We start from the raw sequence: 15,576 nt of genomic DNA, 5'->3' as shown, positions 1-15,576 counted from the left end.
CTGAGGCCAACGTACAATTGAGATCTAAAAGCGCTGTGTCTAAGGATGTTTGAATAACTTGAGCCACTGATGGCTGGACAGGGAGGGGAGGTTGCCCTAAAGGCCTATGAACTGCACCCTTCCCCAACCTCTCACTTTTTTTGGAAGGCCTCACTTGGGTACTGGCGTCTGCTGAAGAGGGGCAGTCAGACCCCTTACTAGCCATAAACAAACACAATATGTAATGTGTATAATAAACAAATGTACACCTTCAGACAGAAATGTATAAAACCCAGCCTAGCAGGCACGGGTTAATACAGATGAAACACTGTACAAAATGCAGCACTCGCTAACATTGAGGGGAGCAAAACGCCAAGCAGGCGAATTTGCCTATAACTCCTTAAAGGCAGTGTGTGAGGAGAACGCCTCATGGCAAAGCGTCGAGCAGACGCAGCAAATATAGGCAAATGCTTAATAGCAGCGAGCGAAAGAGATGTCTCGCATAATCATGGGCAGGCGAAGCCTGCAGCCGAGCAGGCTTTCCACAGTGCAGCTTGTGGACGGGCACTCGAACACAGGCAAGAAGCCCGACCACCTCACGCGCACCCAGCAAGGCCGTTGCGTTGGGCCTGAGGAGATAAAAGTTCCACAAACTCGTTCAGCTCAGATGCAGAGCTTTCCCTGTGTGACCGCGGCTTATGAACGAGAAGCCGTGCGGCGGTCGCACACGGCGAGGGTCCTTAAACCCATAAACAAAGTTGAAACACTCCAGTGTGACGGGAAATACAAGCGGCCGTGACACGCACACTATAACTAGCATATAAAAACTAGACAATGCTACATAGCAACACTATAGACAACCACACTATACAAAATTAAGCAGCTCTAACTGAAAGCACTGACAGCACAATAATGCACAACTGAGAAGGAGAGACTTAACTTGTGGCGTCGGCAGCAAAGAAAGAGGAGTTGGGATTAGAGTAAAGGACTTAAATGGGTGTGGGTCCTTGCCCATTGGTCACCTACAGGGCATGAGCTGTCCTCCATCTTGGATTGGGGGGGGTGGGTCCCCTACATTAACTTAAACTGTTTTCAGTTTTCTGTGGTTCAAACTTTTCGGTTTGTAAAGTTTTTTTTTTTGCTGCTGTGGTTGTCAGAAGTAAAGAATTATTGCATAATATGAAGCCTCCTGCCTTGTCATAGAATCGTGCATAAGGCGTTGCTTAGCTATCTTTAAGCCATCTGCTGGGGTCTCTGCTTGGAGTGGCTCAAACGCATGAAAGATACTCTTAACCCGTTCACTGCCCTTGGGATATGTATACATAAATGCCCCAATTAAGTTGTTCGGTTTTGCCACTAAGTATATTTCGAAGCCCGCTAAAGGGAGGCGGTATAAGCCATGTGCCAGTTTCCCCACGACTCGCAGGGTAAACCTTCTTTTTTTTAATTTTAATTTTTTCATTTTTTTTGGGCAGGCACTGAAAACATCAAGGGGTTGTGTGGTTGGGATAAGTGTTTGGAATATGTATTGAACTGTAAAGGACAGTGCTATGTCAGCTATAATATAATCGTTCTTCACACATTGCCATGGGTGCTTCTTCAAATCTTGCTTCTCCCTCACTTCACAGCCCCTCCCTTCCGTTTACCTCTCACTGTTGCTCACTGACGCATCATCTCCATGTTCTCTGGAGAAAGGTGGGCAACGGAAAACAAGCATATGAGTGTCGCCGCACTTGGGGCCTTTTGCAGTGTGTGCCATGCTTAAACTCCTAATCATCACTTCACCTCAGGTTTTGTGTGCTTTTCTGTTCTACACGCTGCACCATGGTTGCACCCCCCCCCCTTCCGTCCCTCCAACAGATCTTTGTCACGTCTGCTCCTCACCCCTGCCTACTCTTCCTCAGGCCACTTTCTTCAACAGCACAGTATCAACCCCTTGTTCCTGTCCATGCTCCGGGCTGCTTCTTTTCCACCCACTAGCCGTATTGTCACCTCAAGTTGCCTTTATGTTTCTACTCCACAGGCTACTTTTCCATCAGCAGCACTCCATTACCTTGTGTTCTCTGCCCGGGCCCTCCCCCGCTTCCTCCCTTTAGCTTTATTGTTCTACCCCTCTCTGTTGCACCCCATTCCTTCTGCAGCATTCTATCAACCCATGTTCCCCGTTATGCAGCATACGTGTTTCTCCCTGATAGTCTGCTTTTCTCAGCAGTGCCACAGGTTTCCTGTGATCGTTTACCCCCTTGGTTGCTCCTGCACCTTCGGTACCCTACTGGAAGACCCTGACGCTGCATCTTTTCATTTGCCCTTTACAGCATCAACCTGATAGTGATGTCAGCGGAGGAAGAGTCCAGCGATCTGTACCTGAACCGACTGCTGGACAATGTCTTCCATGCAATGGTGAGTGCCACTTCTCCTGGGAGGATGTGTAATCCCACCATCTGACAGGGCTTCAACGTTCTGAAGGAATCCTCATACCTGAAACTTTTAAGGGGAGATCAGCAGGTTGCCTTGTTCTAAACACTAGCAAAGACTAGCAGTACCCTATACCATTCCGCTGAGTTATGGTAAGGAAGTAAACGAGACCTTCAAACTCTTTAGGCTATTTGCGGCCACCAGGTGTTTGTAAGGGACAAGGTGTTATGTTGCCACCTCTTTTGTGAAAACATGCTTTACAACCAAATGCTTTTCATAAGATGTGTAAAACGTGTTTTTTCTTTTAAAGTGCACGCAGTAAACCATTTAGAAACACTCTTGGCAGTACAAGGCTGATTTATATTGGAAACAGAAAGCATATGAATGCTCTCTAGTGCGTATTTGTGGCAATTCAGTCCCTTCAGAATTATTTATTATTTTAAACTCCAGACACTGGAATGAGATCCATCAAGAGAATGGTCTCCCTTGTCAGGTGTACCTCACGTTTTTACATAACTGCCCAAAGATGATCTGCCCTAATAGATCCCCTCCCTCATGGGGTTTATTGCCCTGATGATCAATTGAGAGATGTATTTTCCTCCCTTTAAAAGGGTTTGTCAATTGCTCTGCGCCCATGAGCTACTTAATTTTGAAGGGCACACTTCTAATACCCTGATCAAATAAACCCACTCTAAGTATATTTTCTCCAGCATGGGGTCTTGCATGGATTCACATACTCATGAATATTCCCTGTCGTCAGGCTGAGAATCCTTATTTGAAGAAAGCAGTTTAGCTTTAAACTGCTTGTCTCCTCTATAGTCTATCTGCGTCCTCGTAAGACCTACCCCTGGTCGCCATCTTCAGATTTTTACTGCATGTTTCTAGTGTTGGAAGGCCTCATACTTTGCTCCTCAAAATTCGTGGAATTTTTGCTGTTTTTTGACAATTGTCAAAGATGTTTTACATCTCTTCATCTTGCATCATGTGGTGACTATGGGCAGCAGGGACCTGTTGTCTGCAGAGATTGTCTTTTTTTCATATTTGGATCTTCTCTCCGTGACTCCAGCATTCACAGGCTTGGACCTACGTCTTCACCTCGACCGTGTCCGATGTGACGAAGAACACCCTCTTTAGGCCCTGCGAGACCTGTGGCAGAAGAACATTTCCGTCGAGGATCGACACCTCAAGTGCCTTTATTGTCTTCACCCGGATCTCAACATGGACAGATGCCACATCTGCCGTACCTTCTCTTCGAAGAGCAAGAAAGATCGCCACCAGAGGTTAGTGGCTTGGATAGAGCAAGGGAGAGATTCTGACGCAGCCTCTGGGTGCAGTCCTGCCTCGTCCAGGGCCGGCAGGTCCCATGAGCGCACTCCCTCTGGTAAGAAGAGGTCGAGGTCCTTTCGGGATGCTCCTTCTTCTAAGGAGATCCAAAAGAAGGCAAAGATCCACGCTCCATCTGCACCCTCAGCAGTCGCTGCAACTGCGGGCCTAAGTTCTGGAAGGGGTCGGTCTCCATCACCATCTCTGTCAACGGTTAGCCTGTCGGCTGGTGGGTTCCCTCCATCTGCGAAGAAGTCCCTGACCCCATCCAGTTACAAGCAGTCGGAGAGCAGACCTTCTGGAAGCCCGTCAGCGGCTCACCCATCTTCGTCAGCGATGTGGGCCCCATCAAGGACAACCCCATCCACCAGGACCACCAGATCATCAACTGTTTCTTTGTCAATGATAAAGACCACTGCACTGTCGGAGATCGCTTCATCAATGAGCTTCTCATTGACGAGGACGTCCATGACCCCGTTGACGAAGTCAGGAAAATCAGTTCTTCCTTTGGCAATGAAAAGTATGGTAGTTACTGTTGTGTCTACCTTCACAACGTCTACTACTCCTAGGTTCCCTTTGCCTCTGAGGCCTCAGCCAGTGGTCATGACCACAACCTCATCGGCGGCGCCTGTTCCTATTCTGAAGTTTCCCATCGTAGTCTTCTTCCCGAAGGATTCGGGTAGAGTCAGACTACGTATGGATGTCTTGCCCTGGCCCGCAAGGTGTCTCCTCTTATCCCTGTGGGATCCCCAATGAAATCTCTTTATATATACATCAGTTCTGAGGGTGATCTTCCAGAAGACTTCTACTTAGATCATGAACGAGGCCATGGACACATGTCTCAAGAGGGATCACTGTCTCATGAGCTCTACCAGCCATAAGACCCTCTGAGGGGTTAAAGCCTGGCTCCTGCTGCGGCTGCAGCATTTGACCCTCTCCTTCACCAGGGGATATGTTAATGGACATCCTGATCACCCTGCATACTTTCGTGGCGGATATTCAACAGCTCCGGCCTGCTACTCCAGGACCAGGTCCAGCCAGAAGTCCTCCCAGGCCACTTGGGCATCAGCCAAAACCTCCCCATAGGGCACCTGTCGCCCCTGGACCTGTGCGTGGAGCCTTGTCTGTGGAAGAGGAGCTAGTTTGCATAGACACTGGCACGGACCACTGCGACTCACACAAAGGAGTATGAGGACTATGTTCCCGCTGACAGGGAACCAACAGATGTTGACGAGCCCACCAGTGCTTCACCACCAGATGGAATTGACTCATTTCACTCCATCACCTCGAAGGCGGCGCTCTTCAATTTGGTGCCAGAAGAGAAGAAGGAAGACTTTATTTTTCAATGCAGAGAGTGTTCAAGGAAGACTGTCCTGTTGGTCCCATTGTTGGACGACATTTGGCTAGATGGTTTGGCAAACATGAAGCACCAAATATCACGCTGGCAAAACGTGGCAGGCTAGAGAAGAAGTACCGGGTTCCGGATTCGGCCCCCAGGTGTCTCAGGTCTCAGCCTTCTCCGGACACTGTGGTGTCAGCCGCCGCCAGAAAATGATCGTCGAACCCCTCATCATCATCCATGTTGCCCCCTGACCAGGAAGGCAAGAAGCTCAATGCGGCTGGCAAGCTCATCATTACCGCAGCAGCCTCTGCCATAAAGGCAGCCAATGCCCTCGCCATCCCGTCTCAATACGACAGGGTGTTGTAGTACAATCTCAGGCCTATCCTGGACTTCTCCCTAATGAGAAGATGGCAGAGGCGTTGACCCTATTCCTGGAATCAGAGGTGGCTTCAGACTATGCCATTATGGCCGCGCTTGACATTGCAGACTCAGGGCTGCGTCAGAAGGGGAAGGGTGGCTCTCCGGCACCAGGGTTGGCTGAAGGCCACGAATTTACGCACGGATGTGCAGACCAAGGTTGTGGACATGGCATTTGATGGGGACAACTGTGATGCTGGAAATGCGTCGGAGGGACAGGGCCTCCGTATCCTTGTCCTTTACTGTTTTTTATCGTGGGTTCTGTCGTGTTTTCCGCACAGGAGTTCATGTGGGACTCCTGGCGGTGCAGCTCTCTTTTGGTTTGGTGAACGGACCCGTGGGATACCCTTATGGCACCCATGGGTGGGGGTACAACCCTGTGCCCCTAGTGTATGTTTTTGGGCACCTGTGGGTGGCCCGCAGAGCAGGGTATGGGCTGGTGGCAGCTCCATGCTGAAATTGACAGGTGCGCGGAGTATCCTCCATTTTGGGATACCCCGGCCCTGCCACTGGGATCCGTTGATTCCTGATGGAAAACAAGATGGCCCCTGTGGCCTCTTGCTTTCTATTACCCATTACCTTGTTTTCCCAAAGTCCTTGGAAGCCCGGACTCTGTCCCTTCCCCCTGACTGACTGTTGGGTGGAAGTGCCATATATGGTGGTGTTGTGAAGGCCCGGCCAGACTGGCTGGAGCCTTCCTTCCCTGTGATGTATGTTGTGGGTACCTCCTGTGGGTGGGACCTGGGTGAATAGAGAGTGTGACGAATATGCATTCTGTGTTGTGGGTGTCTAGTATCTGGTGGTTGACACAATGACTGAGACAACCCTGCCCGAAACCGGTATGAATGCAGCTTGGAGTGTTGAATGGCTTGGTACTTGTCCCAATACACATAACTTGTTGCGAGTGTCTGGAGAGAAGTGAATGGCCTGAATACCTTGTGTGCCTGATTGGCTGCCTGCCTGCATGAATGCCCGTAGTCGTGATTGGATGCTCGAGTGTGACCCAGCGGAATGAATGGGAGATCAACAGTATATCTGGGGACCTCTGACTGCTAGGAATCGTGTTCAGAAGCTGAAGTCCACTACGACGAGTAACTGGAGTAACTGACGCTTGACCTTGTAACCCTGCTGGACGAGAAGAATTGCTGTTGCTCTCCTTCGCAATCTGAAAGCTGCTGTGTTCTCAAGGACTGACCCAGAGAGGACCTGGTAAGGCGCCCTCTTCCCGAGCTACGAGGGACCATTGTGCACCGCTGACCTTTGCCAACGCTCCCTGGTAGACAGACCTTCGACAGGCTGCCGACCCGATACGGGGACTGCTGCGGAACTCCAAGGAGAAGCACTCAGACTGTTGTCCGCCACTGTCGCCGACCGGAGCCGCCATGCTCCCGTTTGCCTAAGAACTTCCATTGATCATCGGACGCTCTCGTCTGCATTGTCACCCGCTTGTCTCCCGCTGGAGAAGGCCCGACCGTCGACGCGCCGAGGAGCTTCCACCGGTGGGTTTCCCATCACCTAAGGACCATAGACGCTGACGCCGACGACTAGACGCCCTTGCTGGGCCACAGTTCTTCATCATCTCTTTGCGGTCTAGAACTATCGTCACCGAGGTGTCCCGCACGCCTCTTCCTTGCAGGATGCCAACGCTGTGTCGTCGACGAGCACCGCTAGGAACGAAGCTGCCACTTCCCTGCCGTAGTACACCCTGTTCACCGTCGGACGTTCGACCCGTGACTCCCGCCTTAAAAGGGAGGGCACTCAAGAAGGGCCGTCGATTCCCCGACACCTCTCGACGATCCGTGGCTCCCGCCTGAAAGAGAGGCACTAAAGAAGGATCGGTCGACACATCGTCGGAGAACTCTACTCCACCAGGTACATTGGGGGGGGGTAAAATCTTAATAGGAGGAAGTGAGACTATTGAACATATGGGCTGGGCTTGTGCTATATATCTTTTATTTACAGGTTGCCCAGGTGGGGGGGAATCTCCACACAGAACTGTGCCTAGCGGTAGGGGTCAGCATTCTGCCTATTGTTTCAACCATCTTACGTTCCTGTCTATCTCTATTGCTGGTTTCCGCGTTCTTAATCTGTGTGACGTTTTAACCGTACAGTTGATGCACTTTAATGGGATTCGATAACATTAGTGGTACCACTTTAGAATTGTATATATTTATCATTATTGACTTCCAAGTACAAAGTGCATTATTGTGATCGTGTACATACCTTTGAATATTAATTATATAAAGACTGTGTTTTCAGTAATACAGTGTGTGGACATTCCTTTGTGGGGGTTCGGGGACTACACTGTACTTAAGAACCAGCCCGCATAACCTCCTGAGAAGCTAGGCCTTGATTGCTCGTCCATTGCTACCTTATAGAGAATCTTGGCTGGGGTCCGCTGTGCCTCTCCTCTACCATATAGAGAGCGGAAGTACAGACACCCCCTACCAGTCTTTACACTGGTGGCAGCGGTGGGATGCTTATGGTTTTAAGAATCAGTGTATAACCGTGCCACTTACAAAATATCTGCACTTTATTCGGTTAAGGTTTGGTTGTGTACAAAATAACTGCATTACAAGCAATGGAGTCTATTGCGAATGGTAAATTGACTTGGATGAGCTTAGAGGCTCTCCAGAGTGCTTGTGAAGCTATGGAGTTAGACTTTGTGGATAAGTCTAGGGCTGAGCTGATAGCTGCCCTGGTGGACTACCAGACCGATGGTGAAACTATTGATGAAGGGGGGAATGCAACCAATGAGGACTTTGCCCCTGGGGTTTCTACTGAATCTGTTTCTGGGAATGCCGCCATTCCTGCTGCCTCTGTTCCGAACCCCAGCAATACCTTGGAGCTTGAGTTATTAAGGATTGGCCTTTGAATATCGCAAGTTGGAAATAGATGCTGAGCTTAAGAAGGAGGAGTTGGTTTAACAAGTGGAGCTCAAGAATAGGGATCTTGAACTCAAGAAAAGGGATCTTGAACTCAAAGACAAGGACACTGAATGTCAGAGAATCCACCTAAAGAAAGCTTGAGTGGAGACTTCAGCGAAACCCAGTGAGAGTGTCAGGTCCCCAGCCACTAAATTTATGAAGGATTTGGTTGGTGTGTTTTCGGAGGGTTCTGATATCCTCCAATGGATTGAAGTGTTTGAAATGGCTTGTGCAATTCATGATGTTGACAAAAGAGATTGGGCTAAGTGTTTGCTAAGCAGAGTGCCTCAAACTGGATATGACTGTATTCTGAAGCTGAGTGTGGAAGAAAGGGGTCAGTATGAGTGTATGAAATCTGCTTTGATTGCCAAGTTTGGCAAGACGCCTACCCAATACCTTAAAAGGTTCAGGGATTTTAAGAAAAGAGAGAATGTGTCTTGGGTTGACTGGGTGAGTGCTGCGCACATGAATATGATGGGGTGGAGTGATGGTTACAAGGTGAAAACATTTGTTGAATTGTCCCACCTGTTGTTTTTTGAGCATTTTTCAGAAGCCTGTTCACCGGAGCTGTGTCAGTATGTTGCTAACCAGAACATTCTGGATCCCTTTAAGCTGGCTAGGCTGGCTGACAAGTGGGTCTCCCACCGGGTGTCCCCTAAAGACTCCAGTGGGAAGGACAAGGACAAGGACAAAGAAAAGGGGGCCTCTCAGAAAGCTGAGGAGTCCCAAAAGCAGTCACAGTCGAATAAACCTAAACCCTCCTCTCCTAAGACCCAAAAATCTAGTGGGGATCAGTCATCTGTGGGTGGGAATAAGAGTAGTGGTCCACCTGCTGCAAAGCAGGCTCCCGGTTGTTCCAGTACCATACCCCGCACTCCCGGCACTTGTTGGGACTGTGGGGCTCTGGATCACAAAAGGGGTGACTCCAAGTGTAAAGGTAAGGCAGTCGGAGTACAGGCTGTCAGCCTGACCTACCCTTACCCCATGTCTGAGGTGGAGGCCATTGTCCTCCCCTCCTCTACCGGAATCACTTTTGGTGCTCCCGTAGAGATTTCCTTAGTGTCCCTTGGGGCCTGGGACCAGTACGTGGAAGTACTGGTGACTATCCCACAGAACACCGGTAGATTTTTGAGAAGTGTCCTCCTGAATGGCCAGCCTTCTACTGGTTTGAGAGACACTGGGGCAAGCATGACAGTGGTGGACAGGACCCTGCTCAAGCCAGAGGACTATGTAAATGCTCCTCTGAGAACCACCAGGTTAGCTGGTGGGCCTCCCAAATTATCGCCTGTAGCCCGAGTCACACTCTTAATTGGAGACAAGACAGCAAAGCTTCCTGTCCTGGTTCAGGACAACGTCCCTGATAACATTCTGTTAGGTAACGATCTAGACGAGTTGGGATTGATCGCGGATGGTCTTCCCATGACTGCTGCTGCGGTCACTAGGTCACAGGTGACACAGGGTCTGGCTGTGAGTCAGGTACCCGAGCTGAAGGCGCGGCCTAAGGCACGACGAAGGAAGAGCAAGAAGGCCACCTCTGTGGAGGGAGCCCCTTCTCTTGCTGCTGTTCCTACAGCACCCATTGGGAGTCATGCTCCGGACGGGCTGGGTCCAGTGGTAAGCCCAGTCTCAACTCCTGTGGGAGAAGAGCCAGAAGACTCTCCTGTGGGAGAGGTTCTCCACCCGGAGGATCTTTCGATCTTCAATGCTTGTTAGCTGAAGGGGGACCCTCCCGGGCAGACTTCTGTAAAGGACAGAGAGAGTGTCCCTCTCTCGAGGGTCTGAGGAGACAGGCCCTGTCCCAGGCTCAAGGAGAAGTGACTAGGACTTTCCAGATTTATTGGAAGGGTGAGCTCCTTGTTAGTGAGCCCACTAAGCCTGAACCTGGTACCCTCAAGAGGTTGGTGGTACCCCAGGTTTACCGGCCCTTCCTACTGCAATTGGCGCATGAGGTGCCCTTGGCTGGTCATCTTGGTACCAAGAAGACTAAGCAGAGGCTCTCTGCCCATTTCTACTGGCCTCGAATGGGAGTAGAAGTGGAGTCCCACTGCAGGACCTGCCCAACTTGTCAGTTGTCTGGCAAGACTGGAGGCAGTTTCATTGCCCCACTGCAACCATTGCCAGTGGTTGGCACACCGTTTGAGAGGGTGGCAATCGACATCGTCGGTCCCCTTGACCCTCCCACGTCAGGTGGACATCTGTTCATCCTGGTTTTGGTAGATCCTGCCACCAGGTACCCTGAGGCTATACCCCTTCGGACTGTTACTGCCAAGGTGGTTGCCCGGGCCCTCCTGGGCATTTTCACCCGTGTTGGATTTCCCAAGGAGGTTGTCTCTGACCGAGGATCCAACTTCATGTCTAGTTACATGAAAACCATGTGGAAGGAGTGCGGGGTAACCTACAAGTTCTCCACTTCTTACCACCCCCAGACCAATGGTCTGGTTGAGAGATTTCATAAAACTCTCAAGGGCATGCTAGGTGCTTTAGAAGAACCCCTAAGGAGGAAATGGGATCTCCTCCTGCCATGCCTGCTGTTTGCTTAGAGAGAGGTACCTCAAGAGGGTGTTGGTTTCAGCCCCTTTGAGTTACTCTTTGGACATCCCGTGAGGGGGCCCCTTGCCTTGATCAGAGAAGGTTTGGAAGCCACCCCTCCCGGTCCCGCCAAGCAAGTGGGGGACTATGTGTTAGGCCTCAGGCGGAGGATGACACAGATGATGGGTCAAGCAACAGCGAATCTCAAGGCCAGCCAGGAATTGAACAAATACTGGCATGACCTTAAGGCATCACAAGTGGATTGGACTCCGGGACAGGAGGTCCTCGTGATGGAGCCTACCAAGCCTCGGGCATTGGCAGATAAATGGACTGGACCCTTCAGGATAATCTCCAAGATGGGCGAGGTCAACTATCTGGTTGACATGGGAATCCCAGGGGTAGCCCCTCAGGTATTTCATGTCAATAGGCTCAAGCCTTTCCACAGGCGAGCAGAAGTCTCATGTCTCTTGCTGGCTTCAGAGCAAGAAGAGGATGAGCATGAGCCCCTTCCTGATTTGCTGCATAGCAACCCTCAGGATGGCTCGGTGCAGCTCTCTCTAGATTTGACAACCGAGCAGCAGAGGGCCTGCAGGACTTTGCTCCAGCAGTATGCCTCTCTGTTTTCGCTGACGCCAGGCCTTACACTCTGGTGTAAGCACGAGATTGACACTGGTGACAGCGTGCCTGTCAAGAGCGGGAGCTACCGAATGTCAGATACGGTTAAGAACCACATCCAGGCTGAGGTCGCCAAGATGTTGGATCTCGGTGTTATTGAACCCTCAACCAGTCCCTGGTCCAGTCCCGTGGTCCTTGTTCCCAGGCAGGTACCCAGGATTGGAGGTTCTGTGTGGACTACCGAGGAGTCAATGCCGTCACCAAAACTGACGCGCACCCATTGCCCAGGGCTGATGAGCTCGTGGACACCATAGGTGCTGCCAAATTTGTGAGCACCTTTGACCTCACCTCAGGCTATTGGCAAATAGCCCTGTCGGACAATGCCAAGGAAAAAACGGCGTTCTCAACACCAGAGGGACTCTACCAGTTTAGGGTCATGCCTTTTGGGTTGAAGAATGCCCCTGCCACCTTCCAGAGATTGGTCTATCATGCTCTCAGTGGGCTGGAAGCCTTTTGTATGGCTTATTTAGATGACATTGCCGTCTACAGTTCCACTTGGGAAGAGCACTTGACACATCTGGGTAGAGTGTTGCAGGCCTTAAAAAGGGCTAACCTCACTATCAAGGCCACCAAGTGCCAGATAGCTCAGGGGAAAGTCACGTATCTTGGTCATGAGGTAGGAGGGGGTCAAATCCAACCTCTCCCCAGTAAGGTACAGGATGTACAGGACTGGGAGACTCCCACTACTCAAACCCAGGTGAGAGTCTTTTTGGGCCTCACCGGGTATTATCGCAATTTCATGGCGAATTATGGAACCATAGCTGCACCACTGACAGCTCTGACTTCACCCAAACAGCCTAGGAAGGTTAATTGGACTGAAGACTGTCAGAGGGCCTTTGATGGCTTGAAAGAAAGTCTGTGTCGGGCACCCGTGTTGTGTGCGCCTGACTACAGCCGACCCTTTATCGTCCAGATGGATGCCTGCGACACCGGAATTGGAGCTGTCTTGTCCCAGTTAGATGACAAAGGGAGAGAACATCCTATCATATTCATCAGTAGACAACTCAAGGGTAGAGAACTTAGGTGGGCTACTGTTGAAAAGGAATGTTTTAGTATAGTTTGGAGCCTTAGGCGTTTTAGGCCCTACCTTACGGGGTCAACCTTCAAAGTCCAAACAGATCATAAGCCCCTGAAGTGGCTTATGCAGATGAAGGGTGAGAACCCGAAACTGCTCAGGTGGTCCATTAGCCTGCAAGGGCTAGACTTCACCATAGAGCACAGACCAGTGAAGAGTCACGATAATGCAGATGGCCTTTCCAGAAGGTATGTTGACCGTCTGGATGAGGGTGTCTATCCCGTGGGAGATTAGGCACCCTCCACCTCAGTCTGGGGGGGCGACTGTGATGCTGGAAATGCGTCGGAAGGGACAGGGCCTCCGTATCCTTGTCCTTTACTGTTTTTTATCGTTGGTTCTGTAGTGTTTTCCGCACAGGAGTTCATGTGGGACTCCTGGCAGTGCAGCTCTCTTTTGGTTTGGTGAACGGACCCGTGGGATACCCTTAAGGCACCCATGGGTGGGGGTACAACCCTGTGCCCCTAGTGCGTTTTTGGGCACCTGTGGGTGGCCCGCAGAGCAGGGTATGGGCTGGTGGCAGCTCCATGCTGAAATTGACAGGTGCGCCGAGTATCCTCCATTTTGGGATACCCCGGCCCTGCCATTGGGATCCGTCGATTCCTGATGGAAAACAAGATGGCCCCTGTGGCCTCTTACTTTCTATTACCCATTACCTTGTTTTCCCAAAGTCCTGTGAAGCCCTGACTCTGTCCCTTCCCCCTGACTGACTGTTGGGTGGAAGTGCCATATGTGATGGTGTTGTGAAGGCCCGGCCAGACTGGCTGGAGCCTTCCCGGTGATGTATGCTGTGGGTACCTCCTGTGGGTAGGACCTGGGTGAATAGAGAGTGTGACGAATGTGCATTCTGTGTTGTGGGTGTCTAGTATCTGGTGGTTGACACAATGACTAAGACAACCCTGCCCGAAACTGGTATGAATGCAGCTTGGAGTGTTGAATGGCTCGGTACTTGTCCCAATACACATAACTTGTTGTGAGTGTCTGGAGAGAAGTGAATGGCCTGAATACCTCGTGTGCCTGATTGGCTGCCTGCCTGCATGAATTCCCGTAGTCGTGATTGGATGCTCGAGTGTGACCCAGCGGAATGAATGGGAGATCAACAGTATATCTGGGGACCTCTCACTGCTAGGAATTGTGTTCAGAAGCTGAAGTCCACTACGACGAGTAACTGGAGTAACTGACGCTTGACCTTGAAACCCTGCTGGATGATAAGAATTGCTGTTGCTCTCCTTCGCAATCTGAAAGCTGCTGTGTTCTCAAGGACTGACCCAGAGAGGACCTGGTAAGGCGCCCTCTTCCAGAGCTACGAGGGACCATCGTGCACCGCTGACCTTTGCCAACGCTCCCTGGTAGACCGACCTTCGACAGGCTGCTGACCCGATACGGGGACTGCTGCGGAACTCCAAGGAGAAGCACTCGGACTGTTGTCCGCCACTGTCGCCGACCGCCGTCGCCGACCGGAGGCCCCGTGCTCACGTTTGCCTAAGAACTTCCATTGATCATCGGACCCTCTCGTCTGCATCGTCACCCGCTTGTCTCCCGCTGGAGAAGGCCCGACCGTCGATGCGCCGAGGAGCATCCACCGGTGGGTTTCCCGCCACCTAAGGACCACAGAGACGCCGACGACTCGAAGCCCTTGCTGGGCCACAGTTCTTCATCATCTCTTTGCGGTCCAGAACTATCGTCACCGAGGTGCCCCGCATGCCTCTTCCTTGCAGGACGCCAATGCTCTGTCGTCGACGAGCACCGCTAGGAACGAAGCTGCCACTTCCCTGCCATAGTTCACCCTGTTCACCGTCGGACGTTCGACGACCCATGACTCCCGCCTTAAAAGGGAGGGCACTCAAGAAGGGCCGTCGATTCCCCGACACCGAACGTCAAGTTCCCCGACACCTCTCGACGATCCGTGGCTCCCTCCTGAAAGGGAGGCACTCAAGAAGGATCGGTCGACGCATCGTCGGAGAACTCTACTCCACCAGGTACATTGGGGGGGGTAAAACCTTAATAGGAGGAAGTGAGACTATTGAACATATGGACTGGGCGTTGCTATATATCTTTTATTTACAGGTAGCCCAGGTGGGGGGGGGGGATCTCCAAACAGAACTGTGCCTAGCGGTAGGGGTCAGCATTCTGCCTATTGTTCCAACCATTTTACGTTACTGCCTATCTCTATTGCTGGTTTCCGCGTTATTAATCTGTGTGACATTTTAACCGTACAGTTGATGCACTTTAATGAGATTCGATAACGTTAGTGGTACCACTTTAGAATTGTATATATTTATCATTATTGACTTCCAAGTACAAAGTGTGTTACAGTGATCGTGTCCATGCCTTTGAATATTAATTATATAAAGACTGTGTTTTCAGTAATACATTGTGTGGACATTCCTTTGTGGGGGTTTGGGGACTACACTGTACTTAAGAACCAGCCCGCATCACCTCCTTAGAAGCTAGGCCTTGATTGCTCGTCCATTGCTACCTTATAGAGAATCTTGGCTGGGGTCCCCTGTGCCTCTCCTCTACCATATAGAGAGCGGAAGTACAGACACCCCCTACCAGTCTTTACACTCCTATCCTGGACTTCTCCCTGATGAGAAGATGGCAGAGGCGTTGACCCTATTCCTGGAATCAGAGGTGGGTTCAGACTATGCCATTATGGCCGCGCTTGACATTGCGGACTCAGGGCTGCGTCCGAAGGGGAAGGGTGGCTCTCCGGCACCAGGGTTGGCTGAAGGCCACAAATTTACGCACAGATGTGCAGACCAAGGTTGTGGACATGGCATTTGATGGGGACAACCTGTTTGGAAAGGCGGTGAATGAGATTGTTAAGGCTATCAAAACCGACATGGAGACAGCACACTGTCTGGGGACCCTGCAACAGAGAAGGTTGTCCTTTT

General features: G+C 50.9%; 1 protein-coding gene across 1 annotated transcript in view; it reads left to right on the top strand.

Annotated features, from left to right (window-relative positions):
* The window catches only part of FUZ (fuzzy planar cell polarity protein), a 167,987-nt gene that overhangs the window by 55,186 nt on the left and 97,225 nt on the right, over positions 1–15,576 (top strand). The window contains exon 3 of the mRNA XM_069605234.1: positions 2,295–2,379. Coding sequence (XP_069461335.1) covers positions 2,295–2,379 — 85 coding nt within the window. The remainder of the gene's footprint in view (positions 1–2,294; positions 2,380–15,576) is intronic.

Source organism: Ambystoma mexicanum, chromosome 1p (assembly GCF_040938575.1).
Source record: "Ambystoma mexicanum isolate Mex_15411 chromosome 1p, UKY_AmexF1_1, whole genome shotgun sequence".
Taxonomy (NCBI): Eukaryota; Metazoa; Chordata; class Amphibia; order Caudata; family Ambystomatidae; genus Ambystoma; species Ambystoma mexicanum.
Note: the sequence above shows the minus strand (reverse complement) of the source record. Positions and strands in the feature narration are given on the sequence as shown.